This window comes from Mirounga angustirostris, unplaced genomic scaffold, assembly GCF_029215605.1.
Source record: "Mirounga angustirostris isolate CCGP_5_RB_7025 unplaced genomic scaffold, mMirAng1.0.hap1 SCAF_4, whole genome shotgun sequence".
Classification (NCBI taxonomy): Eukaryota; Metazoa; Chordata; class Mammalia; order Carnivora; family Phocidae; genus Mirounga; species Mirounga angustirostris.
Genome location: NW_026991712.1, coordinates 161,595,487 through 161,617,028, shown reverse-complemented (window position 1 = coordinate 161,617,028; position 21,542 = coordinate 161,595,487). Strand labels below are relative to the sequence as shown.

The window sequence follows — 21,542 nt, the reverse complement described above, 5'->3', positions numbered from 1 at the left end:
GAGGGGAGGGGGGTGGGAGGATGGGTTAGCCTGGTGATGGGTATTAAAGAGGGCACGTTCTGCATGGAGCACTGGGTGTTATGCACAAACAATGAATCATGGAACACTTCATCTAAAACTAATGATGTAATGTATGGTGATTAACATAACAATAAAAAATTTAAAAAAGAAAAGAAAGTGCCAAGGGAAACCTCCCTGTCATTAACCAGCCCACGAAATACAAAGTAGCATCTGTATAAAGTGTCTCCCGCCCAAGGTCACGCCACCGGGAATGTCAGAGCCAAGATGCGGGCCGCTCTCCCGGAGATCCTGGGCTGGGGACCAGTGTGAACTTATTTTTCTCATTCCAAAGAGGATGTACCAGAAAATGTATGGTTGTGTCTTCTGTTGAATGTTTAGTGTTCAAAGAGATGTGTGCAAAAAGAGTGGTCAGGACAAACCCAAGGGAGGCTGAGGATGGACAGGAGGGGCAGGCATGAGTGGGGACCTTTGACCTTGAGGATGTCCCAAAGCAACCCACTTCTGAGCCCTCTGGGCAGACCTGTGGGCCCTGAGCATCCTCACCATCTGTGTCCTCGGCACTCAGCTCCACTGTGAGCACCAGTCCCCGTTCTGAGGCACCAAAGCTGGAGCCTGGAATCTCCTCGCCCCCAGAGCCTGGGACCTGGGCCTCCATTCTCTGTCCCGTCGTCTTTCCTGAGAGCAGGCCTGAGGCCCTCTCTCTGGTCTTTGAAGAAGTTGTTTGCTGTCCCCGGCCCCTTCCTGGGCTCTCGTGGGAGCCCGCTGGGTGTTCCCACAGCATGTGGCCCAGGTTGGGGGAGGAGCAATGTCTCTCCTCCCTCCTTGTCTTAGCCCTAGTGGGTTTCTGCTCTCTCCAGCACATTCCACAGCTCTGACCATCTGGGGCTCCTTCCCGAGAGCCCCCTCTCCAGATCATGACCCTGTCTGAGGGAGATCCTCCCCAGGGGGTATTTAGTTCACCTCTGAAGGAGGAAGCAGACGGCCTGGGAAATGGATAAGATAAGCCCCGACTGATCCTTCAGAGTTCAAACCAAACGTCACTTCCTCAGGGAAGGCTTCCCTGATCCATCCCCAGGTTCTCACTGCACGGGACACCTGCCCTCAAATAATGCAACACAATTTGCAATCAAACCATAGGTGGGCTGTGAAGTGTGCAAGACTGTTGAATCACAGATCTGTACCTCTGAAACAAATAATGTAATATATGTTAAGAAAAAAAAAGAAGAAGATAGCAGGAGGGGAAGAATGAAGCGGGGGGAAATTGGAGGGGGAGATGAACCATGAGAGACTATGGACTCTGAGAAACAAACTGAGGGTTCTAGAGGGGAGGGGGGAGGGAGGATGGGTTAGCCTGGTGATGAGTATTAAAGAGGGCACATATTGAATGGAGCACTGGGTGTTATATGCAAACAATGAATCATGGAACACTACATCAAAAACTAATGATGTAATGTATGGTGATTAACATAACAATTAAAATTTAAAAAACCATAGCTGGTGGAATGCAACATTGGGTATTTGTCCCCCCTACTGGGCTGTGTGCTCCATGAAGGGGGGACAGCACCTGGGAATCCCCAGCATTCAGCACAGAACTCTGTACACAATAAGAAGGCAATAAATACTTGCTGAATGAACAAATGCATACATGCTCCAGGCAGAGTTGGGGCTCCCCTCTTTGGGCTCCCACAGTCCCCTGGACATAGCTCTTCATTGCCCCCTCATGCCCAGCCACTGGCCTCCCTTTCACGGTCTCAAACTCATAACTCGAGAGCCAAATCTGGCCCCGGAGTAGACTGAAAGTAAGTGATTCTATATATATAAAAAAAGATCAGTACATTCATTTCTCTTGAAGAAGAGGACGATCTGGCCATGCAAAGCTATCTTCTGACCTGGCAACAAAATCAGGTGGAGCTGAGAGGCCAGTGTCCCCCAGTAGCTGGTCCCAAGGCTCCCGGTGGCCAAGGCCCCCCAAGTCCCTCCCCTTCTCACCCCAGACCTGTGTCACTCATCTCTATGCCCCTGCCCAGACACTGTAGGCATTTGGGTTTGGGGCCTCCTGCTCTGTTTCGGTCAGCCTGCCCCCACTAGAACGTGAGCTTGTTCAGGACAGAACATACCCTGCACGGGGCCTGGCACAGAGTGGAGGAACGGTAAGGACTGGCTGAATAGGTGACTAGAAGCCACAGAAGAAGGAAACTACAGGGGGCGGTGAGACCAACTGAAGCAAACCTGGGTGTTAGGAGAAGAGAAAGCCTTCTGTAAAGGAATGGGAGCACCGGATTATATGCTTTTTAGGGATTAGTTGAGAAAAGATAATTGAGTGTACCAAACACTTGGTATTTTGTCTCATTAGCTGCCGTGACGATTGCCATGCTTAACGTTGGGGGTGCTGAGTAGGTTAATCTCATTGAACTGATTTAATAAATAGAAATCCATTTTTAAGTCTCTCCCAAGGATGGAAATCCTGTTTGCTGTCCTGGCGCCGACTGCCAGGGACTATACTGCCCCCTGGTGGTGAGGAGTGCATATTGCAGGAAGAGTGTTCTAAAAGAAAAATCCTGCCAGAAGCCGCAAAGATGTTTCAAGAACCAGCAACCACCTCCCCACCGCACTCCCAAGCAGAAAAAAACCTTGACAAAGGGAAGGAACAAAGTAGGGCATAAATAACTAGTTTAGAAGAGAAATTAAGTTAAGTGTACTTCAAGCTACAATGACTGAGTATTTGAGGTACCCGAGTCAGTTGAGTGTGCCCGAACCCTCTGGGAACTCTTAACCATAATCAAGACAGACATAAATAACCAATTCTAGGAAGACTGAGGCCCAAGTTCAGAACTGTCAACTCCTCTGAGTGTGGGTGTTGCAGCTTAGCGCGAACTAACCATGATAGCTGCAATATAGGCCAGACATCAAGCAAGGGGCTTTACCTATTATTTTTTTTCCAGGAAATCTTTTTTTATTTAATTGATTTTGTTTTTTTGGTTTTTTTTTTTTTTTTTTTAAAGATTTTATTTATTTATTTGACAGAGAGAGACACAGCGAGAGAGGGAACACAAGCAGGGAGAGTGGGAGAGGGAGAAGCAGGCTCCCCGCTGAGCAGGGAGCCCAATGCGGGACTCGATCCCAGGACCCTGGGATCATGACCTGAGCTGAAGGCAGATGCTTAACAACTGAGCCACCCAGGCGCCCCTGAATAATCTCAATTTTTGAAGAAGTACATACACTTCTCTACGTTTAAACTCATCTAATAATTTAGATGAGATTTTTTTTTTTAAAGATTTTATTTATTTATTTGAGACAGAGAGAATGAGAGACAGAGAGCATGAGAGGGAGGAGGGTCAGAGGGAGAAGCAGACTCCCTGCCGAGCAGGGGGCCCGATGCGGGACTCGATCCCAAGACTCCAGGATCATGACCTGAGCCGAAGGCAGTCGCTTAACCCACTGAGCCACCCAGGCGCCCCAGGAAATCTTTTTTTATTATTATTATATTTTTTATTTTAATTCCATGATAGTTAACATACAGTGTTATATTAGTTTCACGTGTACAGTATAGTGATTCAACAATGCTATACATTACACCTCCAGTAAATCTTCACAAAAGCCTTTTGGAATAAGTCCTATTATTACCCCCATTCTGCAGATCAGGGACTTGAGGCTCAAAGAGATGAAGTCACAGGCCCATGGTCAAAGAGCTAGTGCACGGTAGAGAAAGGGTTCAGGCCTGAATCAGGCCTGGCTGACTCCAGACTCTGCCATTTTGTTGAAGCCTCCTACCTGCTCTAGACCCAAAGTGGCCTCTTTGAGATTCCAGGCTCCTGCCCCCCGAAATAAGCATGTCCCCTCCCAGTAACCACAGCGGGTCTCTGGAAGGCCTAGATAAAAACACAGAGAAGTGTTAGCCCTGCCTGCCTCACACCTCAGCGCTGCCCCCACCCCACCTGCCCTCACCCTCCAGAGGTTCTCCTAGGCCCTGCCTGCCCCATCCTGGGCCTGGAGCCCCAGCCCCCTGTCACTGCCATGCTAAGTCCACAGCCCGTCTGGGCAGCGTGGAGCCTTGTTTGCTGATTGGCAAGTTCACAGTACAGGCCTGTGCTTCTCAGAGAAAAATACAAAACCATAATTGTCCCCAGATTAGCTTGTGTTCTTTGTGGAAAGAAACAATACACAGCCTTTGTGTTTAAAGAAAAAAAATGATTGAAACAAAAAATTTCCAGTTCACACTCTTTTGAATTGAGAGAAATAAGTAAACACTATTTCCCAAATCTGTGTTCACTGGGAAGCCTCCTTTTATTATATTTATGCAAAAACATGATCCTACGCCACTATAAAACACATTCAATAATAAAATGCAAACGCTGTTTGCAAAGAATTACAGAGGATCAAGTTCTGGCCTATTGTGAGGAGTAGTTTAAAATTAAGAGTTTTAAGCTTCACGTATCCCAATTTTATTTTGCAATAATCCATGCCTTTAACTTACCCTGTTTATATTTGCTCCGAATAATGTAGCTAAAAATCCACTGAACATTGATTGTGAAAAGGGTAACTCATTATCTGCTTTTGCCCAGAAATAACTGAGGAAGAAAGGAAGGTGTTTGCTTGTGTTCCCACAATTCTTCGGAAATATTTGCTTTCAGACATTTTGTAATATTGTGAAGTGAGCGTATTTCTGCATGGGAGCTTTGCAATTTTAAAAAGATACCAAAAGGAGGGACGCCTAGGTGGCTCAGTCGTTAAGCGTCTGCCTTCCACTCGGGTCATGATCCCGGGGTCCTGGGATCGAGTCCCCACATCGGGCTCCCTGCTCAGCGGGAAGCCTGCTTCTCCCTCTCCCGCTCCCCCTGCTTGTGTTCCCTCTCTCGCTGTGTCTCTCTCTGTCAAATAAATAAATAAAATCTTTAGGGGCGCCTGGGTGGCTCAGATGGTTGAGTGTCTGCCTTCAGCTCAGGTCATGATCCCAGGGTCCTGGGATCGAGTCCTGCATCGGGCTCTCTGCTCCTTGGGAGCCTGCTTCTCCCTCTGCCTCTCTCTCTCTCTGTGTCTCTCATGAATAAATAAATAAAATCTTTAAAAATAAATAAATTAATTAATTAAATAAAATCTTAAAAAAAAAAAAGATACCAAAAGGAACAGAAAGGAGGCTAAGGAGGTTTGCGTCTGTACCCTGGGTCACAGCACAGCCTAACCTGCATGCCCACCTGGGGAATTCTGGGACACCGCCCCCCCGTACCCCGCCCCAGCTCTCCTGGGAGAATTTACATAAAGGGCCAGCAGGGAGGATTTAGGGTGGTTGCTAGAAGGATTTCACACCCTGCACCCCACAGCCATGAAAGAAGTATGGAGAGCCAATCCCCAGTGCTAGGGTGAGTGTGAGGACACTCTGGGGAGGGTGGCAGGTGCAGGAAAGCCACCCTATGTCAAAGGAGTCGGTGAGTAGAGCTCACTGTGACAGTGAGCTGCCAGTAGCCTCCCTGAGCCCTGGTCGACCAGTAGGGGAGGATGGACTGTCCCAGTATTGCAGGACAGGGTTTAGCTCCACCACCTGCTGACCAGCTCCCAAAGATGGGGCCCCCAACCCCCCAGTCTCTGCATAAATCCCCTGGGAGTTATAGACCACAGAGGCTCAGACTTCTCCCTTGCTGACTACCCCCCACACACCCCCTATTCCCACTCTTCCACCTCTATCTGCCCTTCTCTTTCTTCTCCCATCATCCATCTTGCTCGCCGTACCTCTTCCTGTTCCTTCCAATAGTCACATTAAAACTCTCTGACCTTTATGTAGCATTTTTTGCTCTTTCAGATCACTTTTCCTTACATGAATGCTTCTGAAACTGGGGGGCACACACCCTTGGGGCTCCTGTCCACGGGCCAGGGAGTTTACAGAGCCGCGTGACCAACACGGCCCACCTTGCCCGCATTAAAATTACCCAGTGGTAAGTAACTTAAAACACTCTTTGTGTTACTAGAAACAACATGGCTATATTATGGAGCAGAACGCAAAATGCACATAAATTTTTAAGCTACAGTACAACTTCAAATAGATCGTGAGCTTGTGACCGGCTGCTTTCAGCTACACCCTCAAACCCCCCCAGGGCACCTGTTTACTCGCTTTTGCCCTTAGGTTTTGCTTTGGTGGAAAAGTTGGAGAAGCTCTGACTCACTTTATCTTATAAAATCCTCACAACAGCCCTTGAAAAAGCAAGGCAGTCTTAGAGAAGGAGGGATAGGGACTCAGAGATGCTGAGTAACTTGCCCCAAGTCATCCAGCGAGGACTGGTGATTTCCAGGTCTACAGTGTCCTCCCCAAAACCCACGGCTTTAAGACACATAGGCAAACAGGGGCTTCAAGCCTGTGGAGCTTAAAGCCAGGTGGTTGCAATTCTGACGTCACCCACAAAAACCACCGTCAACCCGGATCCCCAGCCTCAGAGGCTGAGGGCAGGGAGGCTAGGGCTGCACTTCCCCATTCTCTCTGGTAAGACTCAAAGGGCAAGAGGCAGACACACAGGGACACGGAGGGCCCTGGCCTCTTCCTCGGTACCCAGTGCCGACCGGGCAGGTGCTCCGGCTTCCGGGCCTCTGGGTCCAGGGCTCTGGAGTCAGCTGCCGGATGGTCAGCTAGAGGCAGCATTCGAATACAGGTCAGCCTGACTCCCAGCCGCACCCCCTTCCCATGCAGCCATACCACCTGAGGCTATGAAAGGAGTCTCGCCCGGGAGTCAGGAGGCCGGAGTCCAGGCCAGCTTCTCCCACAGGAGCTGTGTGGCGGGACAGGTGTCTTCCCCACTCTAGTCCTGGTACAGCAGGGTCACTCGCGCACCCAGGGGTCCCAGAGCTCTGGGGTCCGATCCCAGGTTCCCATCCACCAACTATGTGGCCCTGGCGTGTTCTTTCTCTCACCCGAGCCTCAGTTCCTCTTCTGCAAGTGGAGTCATTTGCCACTTCGCTGGTCTTTGTGGGGCCCGGGCTTTGGTGGGAAAAGCTTTTATGGGAAATCGCTAGCACCCCCTCGCCCACCCCAGGTGCCTTTGCGAGCATCCACTCCACGGCTACTCACTGAGCATCTCCTCTGGGTCAGGCACGGGCCGGGGTGTGAGGGATGCCTCCACGGTGAGCAAAGCCAGACACAGTCCCTGTGGGTCTAAAAGAGAGACAATAAACCCACAGTGCAATGACGGGGGTGGTCAGTTCTAGGAGAGAAACTAAACCAGAGGAAAGAGATAGCAGTGGGAGAAGGGTGTTAGATAAGGAACTTCGGGGAGACCTCTCTGATAAACGAGGAAGTAGTCACCACTGACTAATAATATTTGGCCACTCTAAGCTTCTGAGCACGGCTGTTTCCTTGGCTGGGGGAACCCACTGGTGTGACGGCCACCCAAGTGACCCCAGCCGCCTGCGAGGAGGAGGGTTTGAGCATGGCTGAAGGTGACAGCCTGATATCAGTGGAGTATGAAATTTTTGAAAATGTGCTAGAGGTGATTTTCCGCGAGGAAACTCAGGTTGAGAATTAAGCAGCTGGGATTGGTAGGGTGGGTCCAGAGTCCCCATAGGGGTCCAGTACAAGGACGATTGCAAGGTGCAATGTGACTCCGAAGTGTGTCATATACGTGAGATAAGAGAAGTCCTGAATCACACATGGACGGAGCCAGCTTCAGCAGTGAGAAAATCATCTTAAAGCCGGATCCCTCACTTTCCAAATTGTGAAATAATGGCTTGGATTCAAATTTTCCAAGATAAACCCAGTGGTTTGGGTTTTTGTTTTTTTTTTTTTAAGATTTTTATTTATTTATTTGAGTGAGAGAGAGAGAACACATGAGTGGGGAGGAGGGGTGGAGGGAGAGGGAGAAGCAAGCTCCCCACTGAGCAGGGAGCCCGATGCGGGGCTCGATCCCAGGACCCTGGGATCATGACCTGAGCCAAAGGCAGACACTTAACCGACTGAGTCACCCAGGCACCCAGTGGTTTTGGCTTTTACTGTTAATTGAGATAGAACTATTCTATGTTCAATATTAGAATTATTGGTAGGTTATTTTAGTATCACATATTTGAATGTTACTGCATAGTACCTGCATCAAAGGATCATAATTGCAGACAATCCCAATCAATACAAACACATTAGAACCTTTAAAATAATATTTATAACATTGTAATATTATAAACAATATTTATTAGAAAATAAAGAAGCAAGTTTATAGGATTATCTAAAGAACATTCCCGGTAGAGGGAAGAGCAAGGGCAAAGGCCCTGAGAATGGAACAGGCTAAGGGTTTTGGTCTTATTCTCAGTGTGAGAAGGTAGTTTGTTCTTTAGAGTAATGGATATGGATCATGCCTAGTAAATTCAATCATGCTAATCCAGGAGTCCAAGCACTGACCCACCTTGTCCAAGATCACTCACCATTTTAGTTTCTTCCCATCCTTTTTAGACAGAAAAAACCCCCAAAGACTACCTAAGAGCCTAGTGCATGTTAAAAGCCCAGTCTTCATTGATAGAAAGAAAATAAACCCCATGAATGAACGCAGCCTCCTCCTTGCACTGAACAGTTAGCCGTATTTAATGCACAGATCACAGAGGCAGGTAACTCATACATGGTTAGTAGCAAATGGAAAAATCAAAGCAAAATAAGTTAAAAAGAGACACGGCAAAGAAGAGAACACTCCTCCTAATTCAGCCTTTCAGAACTGCTTCAGGCACCCTGGAGGGCTGGGTGAGATGCCAGGCTCAAGCTTGCCAGGATTTCTGATGCAGGTGTGTCCCTCTTGAGAACAGCCACAGCTTCTCCAACACCTCCTGGGAGTTCAGGGGATCAATCACAGTCCAGAGATGGCTGAGGTGACATGGACAGGTGCCACGCAGCTGGCTGTCGTGGGAGGTGCCTTATCCGTGTTGTCTCCTTCAATCCCCCCAAATCCTGGGAGGTAGGGAATATCCTTCCCATTTTACAGATAAGAACACTGAGTCCCAGAGAAGTTGAGAAACTCGCTAAAGGGAGGAAGTTTACGTTCATTTGAATCCTGGCCAATTCAGGAAATGTGTAAGCTCTCAGTGGAGAATGGGAGGTTGGAGGCTGGAAATGATCAGGCGAAGCTTCAGAGAGAGAAAGGGGGCAGAAGAGCCATACCTTAGAGGGACAAGACAAGGTGTCTTTCTCCCATATTTCACTCAGATCTCGTGACTGCTCTGTGGGACAAGGACTGTTAGTCCTATAGTCAAGCTGAGGAAACTGAAATTCAGGGGCTTTGGTGGACCTGCCCAAGGTCGCCGGCCAGGAGCTGAGCCCAGAGTCCAGCCAGATGTAGCCAGCTGCACAGCCCACAGCTGCCCTGCGCTTGGCCATGGCTCCTGGTGGTGGGACCAGGCTGTCCTGGCTCACACCACCTGGGATGAGGCCTCAGCTTTTCCAGTGACTTCCTGTGTGACCTTGGGCCCCCCGCTCTGGGTCTGAGTTTCCCCATCCATAAAATGAGGAGGTGGGTGGGCTGATCTCCCTCTTGACAGTAAGCCTCTGGGTCTGTGAGAATCAGAAAGCAAAACACAGACCCAGAGTGCTCAGTGGCTGACCCCTCCTGCCCCAAGCAGCACGCAAGAGGGTGCCTTGACGTGTCCCGCTCTCACCCTGACTCTCCACACCCCCGGCTTGCAGAGCTCCTGGAGGCTCCCACCCTGGACAGTCAGAGATCTGCCCCTCATCCTTGCCTTCCCCTCCCTTCTCCTGCCCCCACATCTGCCCGGCACCAAACCCAGTCCCCTCTGTCTCATTAGCTCCTGCTACATTGACCCCCAAGACGTGTGCCTGGGCTCTATCCCTCTCTGCCTCTCCCGCCAGCCATGCAGAGTCTTATGCCTGGTCCCCCGGCCCCAGTTCCTTCCATGAAATGGCCAGAGGGATCTTTGTTAGACCAGACTTTTTGCATGCTCCAAACCCTTCAAAGGCCGGCAAGATAAGTCCCTTAGCATATCTGATATTCAACACTCTTCAAGATCTGGTGCTAGTCAGTCTTAATCAACTGATTTCCATCCACCACCCCCCCTTCTCACTCCCACCTCCACATCAGCTATGCATTCTGCTTTTCCACCTAACTGCCCCTATATGCTATTCTTCCAGTCTAGAATTTCCAGCTCCCTCCTCTTCTCCTCTCCCCTCCCCTCCCTGACCTGGTTCCAATGCCTTCCTCCAAACACCCCAGAGAGGTCGCAGACCTTTCCTTCTCTCTGTTCCCATGAATCTTTTTACAACACTTTGTACAGACCATGATTCATTTGCTTCTGAATCTCCAGTGTCTGGCACGGAGCCTGACATACAGAATGGATGTAGATGCATATTTGATGGATGAATGGAAGTTTGACATCTCATTCCCTTGTGGGCCAGGGATTTGTTCTCGTCTAGAATATCAAGTTACCCAAGAAAGCTCTGTCCATCACCCAGAGCACTGCTGCCTGCACAGACAATGCCTCCCAATGTCCCCTTCACCCACATCCAGGCGTCCTGCCAGCTTGGTGCCCGGAATGCTCTCTCTCCCTCCCTGGTTTGTGAGGACACTGAGCTTCTCTCTCCTTTCCTCCATCCACCTTGAACCCCAGGGCCCTTGGTCCAGGGGCAGGCCAGAGAGGGAACAAGATGAAACACCCAGAACTAGTTCCTGAGAGGCACACATCCGTGTTTTAGGAAAGACGTACAACCAATAAGATCTACCTAAGTGAAGACCCAGCCAACAATGAAAGCCCAAAAATAAAAGCATGTCAGATGACAAGGTTGATCTATGGCCATTTCTGGGGGATGACCATGGTCTCTTGTAAAGTAAGAGGTTCCGAGGGGGATCCAGGGTGTATGATCTGAGTCCATCCTGGCAAACATGGAAGACTCTGAACGGCTATACACCAAAATGTCAAGGGGTCTATTTCTGGATGGGGGGAGATTATGGATTATTTTTATGTTTGTCTTTAAACTTTTATACTGTCTGACTTTTTTTTTTACAAAGAGTATGAATTTTTATGTTCAGAAAAACAATAATGTTGTCTTTATATTGGAGGAAGAGGGCAGAGGGGAGAGGAAAGGAGGAAGACAAAGGTAACTGCCCCCAGAAGACCCTCCAAGCTTCTCCTCTCAATCCACATGAGGAGCCCAGGCCCAGGAAAGACTCCCAGAGCTTGACTCCAGCACTTACCGCAGACCCTAATCTCCCGCCTCCAGGACCACCGTTCCTGCAGGGATAACGCGCAGCCCCGACTCCTGGCTGATGCTTATGAGTCAGAGAGCTCATCGAGACTGTTGGCTCAGACTAGCCTTCTTATTCTTCTGACTCTGAACAAAACACCAGGGCAGGAACCCAACCCCTTGCCCTGGTACTCACGAGGGGGGACTCATGCAGAGACACCACACCAATGGTCAGCTTGGCACCATCTGAAGAACATTCCAGGCACACGATGGGAACCCAGGATGGAGGGTTCAAATTGGTTAAAATGTGGACATGGATCTGCAGGGCTCTGGGGTTCCCTACAGAGGCTGCGGATCCTGGCCCCTCACCCCATCCTAGTGTCCGCATCGCACTGACCTGGTTAGTTAACTCCCCTGACCTGCTTCCTCACCTAGAAAGTGGGCCTAGTAATAATACAGGCATCACAGGTCGAGTGAGAAGGCTGAACCAGGCTACATATGGAAAGCACTTAGCGTGGTGCCTGGCACGTGGTGGCATTCAATAGATGATAGTTTTTATTACTGTTGGCAGAACTGTCCTCATCCTGCAGTGGGTAGGTCATAGACATGCCAAGGCCACTGGCAGTCCCGCTAACAATGGGAGCCCTATGTGTCCTCATCGGTTACCATTAGGAGGCTGACAACGCCTGAGGGACTCTGACGGAGGGAAAATCGATTGGGGTTCATGCACGGGAGAAATAACTACATTTGTCAGGGGAGGATGGTTGCACAGGAGAAATATGAAGGGCTCCTTTCAGCTCATCCTCTTTCTTCCTTGAGAACATCTAGCCTTATTAAAAATATAATGAGGAGCATGGTTGCCACCTTCATCATGGCTAGTTGGGAAGCAGAAGACACCAAGGCAAAGGAGGGAAGAAGGGAAACCATCTGTCTGCAGGGGCCGATGCCTCAGGACGTTCCTCAGGAGCTGCACGGAGAGAAACTGTGTGTGTGCTAAGCAGCCAGAGCTCTGCAGCCAGGAGTCAGGTGCAGGGACCCCACGTGGGTCCCGGACATCTGGGAGCCTTTTATGGTCCTGGATCATCTTTTGGTACCAGGACCTCTCCTCTTGCCTCCTGAATCGCATATGTCCCAGCCTATGGCTCTCAGCTCATATCTACATGGATGTTTCCAGCCTACTCTGGCCAGTTCCATCCAGGGGTCAGAATCTGTTTTTTTTAATTCAGTCCACAGATCTGTGTGGATGCCCACTGTGTGCTGGGAAAGACACCGAGATGAAACTGATGTAGACCCTCGGGGCCATGTCCTCTAGTCAATGAGATGTGGCAAGTTGCACAACTAAGCCCAAATCATGTCAACCCATCATGTCATGCTTCAGCTGAAAAGTCTTCCAGGGCTCCCTATTGCCCACATGACAGTATCCAAATGCTTGAGCATAGCTTCTGAAACCTCTCACAATCAGTCATAACTGACCCGCTCCATCTCAACTCCAGCCCCATTCCTCCTCCTCTCCACCACTCAGCCTCCCCTGCTTCAGCCTTGCTGAGCACCAGCCTGTTGATGCCTTGGGGTCTTTGCCCATGCTGTATTCCTCTCCCTTTGACAAACTTCTCCCCCTCCTTTAATACCTTATTCAAGTGTCCTCTCCTCCACCTATCTTCTCAAGCAACCCCAAAACTCTTGGTCTCTTTTACTTCTGTGTTTCCACAACAGTGGATACAAATGTTTGTTCCATCATTTGTCATACCATTTTATATATTTTTGTATGCTCATCTTCCCCATGAAGCCGTGAGCTTTTTGAAGGCAAGGTCCGTGTCCTATTAACACCTTAACAATATAAAGTACCTGGCACACAGTAGGGGTTCAATAAATGTCTAATAAAATACAGATAGACAATAAATATAAGAAAAAGTGCTCAACCTCCTTAGTAGCAAGAGTAATGCAAATGATAACAAAAATGAGGTGCCATTTTCACCCACTTGTAAAAGTTGTAAAAGATTAAAATTGTAAAAGATTAATAATATTCAGTTCTGATGGAGATGGAAAGGCATAGGCTGGTGGGGGCAGGAATTGCTACAATCTTTTGGAAAGAACTATAGCTCCATGTGCTGACAATTAGAATGTTGATTATTCAATATCACTACTGTGAATTTATCCTATAGAAATAAAAGCACCAGCATATAAGCTGTGGTAGTTATCTATTGCTATGTAACAAATTGCCCCCCAAACCTTAGGGCCTTGAAACAACACACATGTATTATTTCACAGTTTGGGTCGGGAATCCAGGCACTGGGTCTTCTGGCTCTAGGTCCCTCGTGAGGTGTCCACCGGGGTTGTGGACATCTGAAGGCTTGACTGTGGATGGATCTGTTTCCAAGCTCACTTATATGGTTGTTGGCAGAATTCAGCTCATTCAGGGCTTTTGGGCAGAAGCCCTCAGTTCCTCACCAGTGGTGGACCAGAGGCCGTCCTCAGTTCTTTGCCAGGTGGCCTTGTCTATGAGAGCAAACACATGAGCAGAGCCAAAGAGAAAATATCAAGAAGGCAGACATTGGCATTTTTTGCAACCAATCACAGAAGTGAATCCTATTAATTTTGCTGTATTCTATTCAGGAGAAGCAAGTCACTAGGTCCAGCTCTCATTCAAGGTGGGAAGAATACACAAGGGCATGACTATAGGAGGTGAAAGTCATTAAGTGCATGCACGTGCATGCATGTGGATGTGTGTGCGTGTGTGTGTGTGAGCATGAATCATGAAGAGAGATATGGAAAGCTGGGGAAAGAACACCCCAAACCCTTGGCAGGGGTTACTGGGGAGAGAAACAGGTTTGGATAAGTAGGAAAATTGGGAGGAACAGATTCTTGATTTTTTTTTAAATAAATCTCTATTTTGTTTGACTTAGTAGACATTCCTTTTACAACTTAAAAATTAAAGGAATAATGATACAAGGTAATCAACGCCAAAAGTGTCTGGGGAATTGAAAGAGGGAAAATTCATCCTAGCTTGGAGAGAGGTGGGGAGAATCAGGGGAGGCTTCACGGAGGAGCTAGTGTTTGAAGTGAGCCTTGAAATATGAGCTGGGTCGGGACGTGCAGAAACGGCAGGAAGGACATGAGGAGGGAAGAGCACAATGGAAGGCATGTTAACTGTCCCAGGGCCAAAGAGTGGTCAAGGTGACACAGGTAGACAGAGCACAAGCACACAGCTGAGGCACCCAGGCCAATCTGGCATGTGTCTACCTGGCTTTCTCCATCCCTGAGTCCAAGGAGCTGCAGAAAGTTCTATAGAAACTTTGGCTGCAACTGAATCCCTGGGTCTCTGCAGAAGGTTCTAGACCTTTGTACTTGCTCATACTGCTTCTAAACTCAAGCCACAGCACTGGTCCCATTCTGAGAGGCCCGGGAGCAAAGCCCTTAGGAGCCTGAACCCATCCAATTGGGTCTCCCCCGAGGGATACAGCAAAGGAAGGAGAAATGCCAACATTGTGCTTCTCTCTCCATGGCTCCCCTTAAGGGAGCCTTCCCAAAGACAGAGTCCACACTGTGGTTGTTCTGTAGGGCAAAACCCTTTATGCCTCCTTGGCCATTAACGTCATCAAATTCACCAACCCACCTCCAGAGAACACTGGCTCCATCACTACCCCAGGCCTGGGGCCAGCCCCAGTTCAGTTATCACTTGGACAAAAGGGAAATTACAACCACAAGGCTGGACCCCAGAAAGGGGCTTGGTTATTATGTAAATGTAAACCACAAGAAAATTCATCCTTCAAAGACTCTCCCTGATCACGTGCTCTGGGACAGGTCCCACGCTGGGCACCAGGGAGGAGGAGAGACTGAGACCCAGCTCCCTGCCCTATAGGGGCTGTATAGGGGTCAAGAGACATGAATTAAACCATTCTAGAGCAGGATGGTGTGGACCATAAGGGAGGTGAGGAATCAAAGATGGTTTCACAAAGGGGAGGAGATGCATGGACTGGGTTTTGAAGAGTGAGTAGGAGTTTGGTGGAAAGAAAGGGAGGACAGGCACTTCAAGCAGAGCCAACAGCACAGGCCAAGACATGGCACCTGGACCAGCAGTTCAGTGTGGCCAGAACTTGAAGGAGGAGATGGCAGGGGAGGAGACAGGATTGGCAAAAGGTGAAAGAGGAAAGGTAGGTTGGGTCAGCCGGTGAGGAGTTTATAAGGCCAAGTGTAACTCAGGGACCTGTGGCTAATTAAAGATGCTTGTAGGAAGCAGACCCTCTGGAGAGAGATATGGGGGTGGAGGGGGAAGGAAAGACCAGACAGGGAAGAGACCTTTCACTTACTTCCTTCAGGGTTTTTTATAACAAATCTGTATTATTATTATAATATATTGTTAGTATTTTAAACTTTCTCTCTTGGCTAGGATCACAAATAATTCACTATAGCTGCCATTTATCAAGGACTCATGCACATGATCTTGCTCATCCTCACATTAGCCCTCTGAGAAAGATACTATTATCCCCACTTCCCAGACGAGAAACTAAGGCTTGGGAGAACAAGTAATGCTGAAGGTCACACCCGCAGAGAGGTAAATGCACCAGAATTTGAACCTGGGTCTTCTGATCCCAAGCTCATACTCCCGACACTCCACTCCGTAGCCTCCTGGGAGCACATGTGAGAGGGAGGGGAGTTCATCATTTTCACAATGGCCCTGAAGCCAGAGACAAAGCACATACTCGGGACAGCAGAGCCACATTCAAACCATCTGGAGAGGACGGTGCCCTGGGCACAGAGCCAGGGTGCCAGGATGCAGTGTATCAGGCGCAGATGTGAAATCCTGGACTTGGAAGCAAAGCCCTGCCCAAGGAGAGGTGGGAAATGTGCGTCCTGCCTGGGACTTGCACACCCTGCTGAAGTGTGCACACCCGGAGGCCAGACCTGCGTCCCACTGGAGGTGGTGGACAGTTGGCTGAATGGGGATGAGCTCCAGGCTGACTTCAGCCCATGCCTGTGGGGACTCCCTGGCTCGTTTGTCCTCATGGTCATCCCTGTTCGCGTCTCCTCTGGGGGCCCGGATGAAGCTGGAGCCCAGCCCTGAAGCACCCCAACCAAGAGACAAGCTGAGACGGGGCTGAGGTTCTTGGGGAGGTGGAGGAGCCCACTGTGTGACTTCGGGGAATTTCCATAAGTAAGCGGTTTTTAAGTTTGTTAAGCCAAAGCCCCTTCTGCTGGATTGCATCCTATCTAGAACCCAGTACATTAACTAGGTAAGAAGCAGCTGGGGGGGGGGGGGGGGACTCCCTGCTGGTCTTCCTACGTGCAGCCCCCGCCCCCAGGTCCCTGAACACTGAGTGAAACCCACTGAACTAGATCCCTTTGCAAAACCCCCGACTCAGAAAATGCTCTGACCCTTTAATCCCTAGTGAATAATCACAGAACACACTAACACCTATTGAGCACTAACTATGCGCCAGGCACTAAACTACGGGCTTCACACAAATCTTCTCATTTAATCCTCATCAGAAACCTATGAAATGGGTTCTATCACCTGGCAGAGACTGCCCGCTGCCCGCCAAACTCTCTTCGTCCCTTCCTTGAAGGACAACTGAAGCCGGACACACGGCTAGACTACATTTCCCAGCGTCCTTTACAGCGCGGTAGAGCCACGTGACCAGGCTCTGTCCAATAGCACGTGAGCAGAGGCACTGCGTCACTGCCAGCCGGGGCGGAGAAGGGAGTGAGTGGAGCCCCCACCCTCTCTCCACCTCCTGCCCTTGGCAGGGACAAGAGCCACCAGAGCGACTGTAGAAGCCTGGCGTTGAAGTGGTGGGTTGGGGTCCCTGAATTTACCCAGTGTGGCAGCGCCCTCTGCTGACCTGGAGCCCACCCACCTGTGCCATTACCTGAGAAATTTCCACTCGGTTTCAGCCACCACGGTGTACATGGGTCTGTGGGGCACGGTCTGACCTTCCAGATCCTCAGTGCTCGGAGGAGGAAGGCGGAAGACATGAAATAACTTTCTAAGATCATCTAGAGTGCGGCAGAATCTGGAGCCATTGAATCTGATCCGAAAGTGCCTGCCCTCAATCCATGACACCCACCCCCGGGGGTTATAAAATTAGTAATGCCCAAACTAGGAGCCACCAAGATGTCCTTCGGTAGAGCAGGTGAATGGAGAAGTAAACTGTGGCATGTCCGGACAGTGGAGTTATTCAGTGATAAAGAGAAATGAGCCATCAAGCCATAGAAAGACATGGAGGGATCTTAAATGCAAATCACTAAGTGGAAGAAGCCAATCTGAAAAGGCTAGGTGCTGTATGATCCAAATGTATGACATTCTGGAAAGGGCAGACCTATGGAGACAGTGGTTGCCAGGCATTCAGGGGGAGGGAGGGATGAATAAGTGGAGCACAGAGATTTTTAGGGCAGTGGAACTACCCTGTATGATACTGTAATGGTGACATTTGTCAAAACCCACAGAACGTACAACACAAGAGTGAACCCCAGTGTAAACTAAGGACTTTAGTTAATAATAATGTATCAACTTGGGTTCATCAATTGTAAAAAATGTACCACACCAATGCAAGATGTACATAATAGGGAAAAGTGGGGACGGGGTTTAGGGAAAATCTCTGTGCTTTCTGATCAATTTTCCTGTAAACCTAATAAAACTTCTCTAAAAATAAAGTCTATTAATTTAAGTATATAAAAATTTACATAAATATATACAGCTTCAAGGAAAACTCATGTATGAAAAAATTAATACTATTTTGCCACATGCAGTACACTTTGATTAGAAACCATTTAATTTTCCCAGCAAGCTGTGATGTGGGTACTGTTATTATCTCATTTCTCAGATGAAGAAATTGAGGCTCAGAGAGGCCAAGTAATTTGCTGAAGCCAAAACTCCCATTTCTTTGACTTCCCATCACCCTCCCTCCCTAAGAACTGCTCCCTCCACCTTCCACTGACGGAGGTTTGCCCTCACTAAAACGGGGCTCGGATTCCCCAGCCCAGAAGAGCCTGCATGCAGGTGACAGTGTGCCACGCCATGTGGATAAAGGCTCACAAGAGCCCCATGAGGGACACTACAAGGTCATGGGTCACCTAGCAAACTAGCCCCCCAGCCTCCCTGTGCAGTGCTCCTTCATCTGCAGAGCACTCACTCAGAACAGATCAGTGCCACTCAACACACACACACGTGCATGCACACACACACCCTTCCACTTTGTCATTGACTCTCTAACATACAGGCTTTGGAGATCCAGGGGACGAGATGCTTACACAAGCCAGCATTTCTCACCAAGAATGGAGGGTCATTCGGGGACATTTTTTTTTTCCTGGAGATTGTCAAGACCTCCTTCAAAATGCATAACCACACCTGCACATTAGCTCAAGGCATCACTTTCCCTGCTCTCTGTAACCCCTGGAGGGGAACTGAAGGAATGTATCAAATTCTTAATTTAAGAAAAAAAAAAAAAAAATCTCTGGCGCCTGCATGCGGCGGAAGGGCCATTTCGTATGTTGGAGGCGTTATGAAGAAAGTAGCTGCCTGGAAAATCCTGACTGACCGTGGTTCCTGGGATGCACTGCCTCCCCGTAAAAGAAATAGGACCTGATCCAGCTTTCGTGTTTAAAGAACATAAATGCAGGCCAGGGACAGCATGATGTCTGTCAGGGCTGTGGACCATCCATTACCTTATGGCAGGATGAGATGATTTGGAACGTACTGAATTTTATTAAATGTGCTGGCTCCGTTCCACTGTAAGTGGCAGGGACAGCACTGGGGCTTGGGGCAAGCAGCCCCAAAAGCTGTCAATGCCTTTAAAAATGAGGGGTCCGGGGCGCCTGGGTGGCTCAGTTGTTAAGCGTCTGCCTTCAGCTCAGGTCATGATCCCAGGGTCCTGGGATCAAGCCCCGCATCGGGCTCCCTGCTCTGCGGGAAGCCTGCTTCTCCCTCTCCCACTCCCCCTGCTTGTGTTCCCTCTCTCGCTGTGTCTCTCTGTGTCACATAAATAAATAAAATCTTAAAAAAAAAAAATGAGGGGTCCCTGGGTTACCATCCCCCTCCTCTGGAAGGGCCCACCAAAGCTCTGGGGTCAGACAGGCCCCACCATTTCCTGGCTATGTGATCCTGGGTATGCTACCTAACCTCTCTGAGCCTTCATTTCTTCCTCTGAAAAAGATTGACAAATGATGACAGGATCTAATGAGATAACGTAGGTCAAATATGTGGCACATGGAAATGTTCAGTAAACATTAGTGCTTTCGTGATGATGATGATGATGTGAGTGCTAGCCAGGGTCTTACAGATGATCTCATCCAATCCTCTCACTATGAAGATTGGAAAGTTGAGGCCCAGAGAAGGGAAGAGACTTGCCCAAGGTCACCCAGCAAGCTGGAAGACCTGGGGACTAGAACCCTTGTCCTTGTTTCTTAGACCAAAGCTTTCTCCACTGCGCACACTGGTCACACTCTGAAAATATCTCAGACATGTAAAGACTATGCCAACAGCCATGTGAGTTCTGTAGCAGAAGCCAGGCCTGGGATGTCCCCTTCCACCAGCCCACCTGGAGTTCCTGCTCAGCTCTCCTAAGGGCTAGGGCCTGCCTTGGCCCCTCTCTGTGAACAAGTGGTTGACAGAAAGTGAGGAGAGTAGAAGGGAATCCTTCTGCCTTATGCCAGATGTCTCTGTTCCTAGAGAAGCCAGCAGGAGACCTGGGTGGGTGGGTGGGTCATCAGCTCTCCAACCCAGCCCTGCCTTCTTAAACTCCACTCCAGAAGTTAGCCCTTTGCTGCTCAGGCCTCCTGGTGGGTGCCTCTGGTCTTCAGGACTAAACCAGGCATTGAACCTTTGCAGGGGCTCTGCATAGACACTGGAAGATCCCGGCCACAAACCTACCAGAGGGGCCTTGTCTGCAGGGGTGGCATTTTCCAGGGTCCCCCAAAACCACTCCTTTGTGTCCCTTTCTGAGTCCTTCTGAGTGGGCAGCTGGCTTTACTACCCTCCCATCTGGGGAGCACAGACGGGTCCAGGCCCTGTCCCTGTGAATAGAAGAGGATGGGATCCAGGCAAGTGCCCTGGCTGGGTTTGCTGGGGTTTGGAGAGCATGGCTAGCCTGTGTTCCTTTCCTAAAGGTATCCATCATTATCAGCCCCCCAGAGCCTCTACTGAGTGGAACCAGCCATGTTCTGTATCACCGGACCCCATCACCACCTGGCCACAGCTCATTGACCAAGAAAGGAACACCTGCCTCAAAGACAGCTCATCCATTAGCTGGACAGCCATCCTGTGAACAGGCCACAGTCATATATGGAAGAATTTGAACTAAGAGATTTGGAGTCAACGGCTATGTGGATGGTGGGGAAAGGTAGTATGAAGGTAGGCTGCTTAGAGAGTCATGTGATCTCAGAAAGCTGAAAGAAGGAGGGTAGTTTTATAGGAGTGATGGAGTGTTGGTGCTGATGAAGGTGGAGAGGAAGAATCCCAAAGGGACCTCTGCAGAGTGCTGAGACAGGAATGCAGGCCAGATGCTCAGACTAATGGAAATCAATATTAATTAGGGTTCCTTTCCCCCACAAGGTGGGAAGATTCCCCCAAAGAGTCCAGAAAGAGAAGCACCAAGGCCACCACGGTGTCCACAAAGCAATGAAAGCTAAAGGTATTCATGAAAGAGGTTGGCATTAATCCTTAGGAAAGGAGATGCACACAAGGCCCCCAGATATAAAAGGAGTAGGTCCCTGGGGTTGAGAACTGATGGAAACAAGAGAAATTCTCTCAAACCCTGAACCAGAGCTCAGCCACGGGCTAAAGGCCATGGCTTCCTTACCTCTGGCTGCTATTTTCCAGCACCCGGATGGGTATTTTTTTCCTGTGGAAAGTAGCAGACATTTGGAAGTTCAGTTTCTGAAAATGCATCAAAAGGGCAGGAGAGGCCCTTCTGCCTCCTTCTTGTGTTTAGAACGAAGACTGACTGAATGGTCTCAGCTGGAGGAAGAGAGAAGGGAGGCTTTTTGCAATGAGAAGTTGCTGTGGGTGATCAGGCTGCACAGAAAGCTGAGGGACCCCCTGAGTCATCACTGCTAATGAAGTTAATTGGGGAGGAAGGAAGGAGGCTGGAAGGAGGTGGCATAATGGCTTGAAGAAAAGATACCTGGCTGCAAGACCTGGCTCAGGTCTTGAAGTAGGTCTCATGTAGCTATGTCCAGCAAATTGGGGTTATATCCATTAACAGTCAAGGCTTCTGTGGCTGGAAATAGCCCAACCCAGTCCCAAAAGCTAAGCCACAGGGTCTAAACAGAGTAGGATCAGACACTGGAAACATCCCCCAGCCCCCCAAATTCCACAGTCAATATGGGCAAAGTGAGGAAATGTCCTGTGAGCTGCTGCTGAAGAATCTACTCGGGT

At 49.2% G+C, this 21,542-nt stretch overlaps 1 protein-coding gene and 1 pseudogene across 12 annotated transcripts in view; one reads left to right on the top strand and one right to left on the bottom strand.

Annotated features, from left to right (window-relative positions):
* LOC123859782 (uncharacterized) overlaps positions 1 to 21,542 on the bottom strand; it is a 169,103-nt gene that overhangs the window by 53,063 nt on the left and 94,498 nt on the right. For 10 of the 12 annotated variants that reach the window (XR_010411004.1, XR_010411005.1, XR_010411006.1 and 7 more), the window contains one exon: positions 7,073 to 7,156. The exons of 1 other annotated variant lie outside the window; for it this stretch is intronic. Coding sequence is in view for 4 of the 11 variants with exons in the window: in XM_064589450.1 (XP_064445520.1) it covers positions 7,073 to 7,156 (84 nt within the window). In the remaining 7 variants the exon portion in view is untranslated. Of the gene's footprint in view, positions 1 to 3,492; positions 3,891 to 7,072; positions 7,157 to 21,542 lie in introns of those variants that run through there. One more of the 12 variants, XM_064589449.1, reaches the window with a different exon arrangement.
* On the top strand, positions 7,431 to 7,724 carry LOC123859783 (acylphosphatase-1-like; annotated as a pseudogene).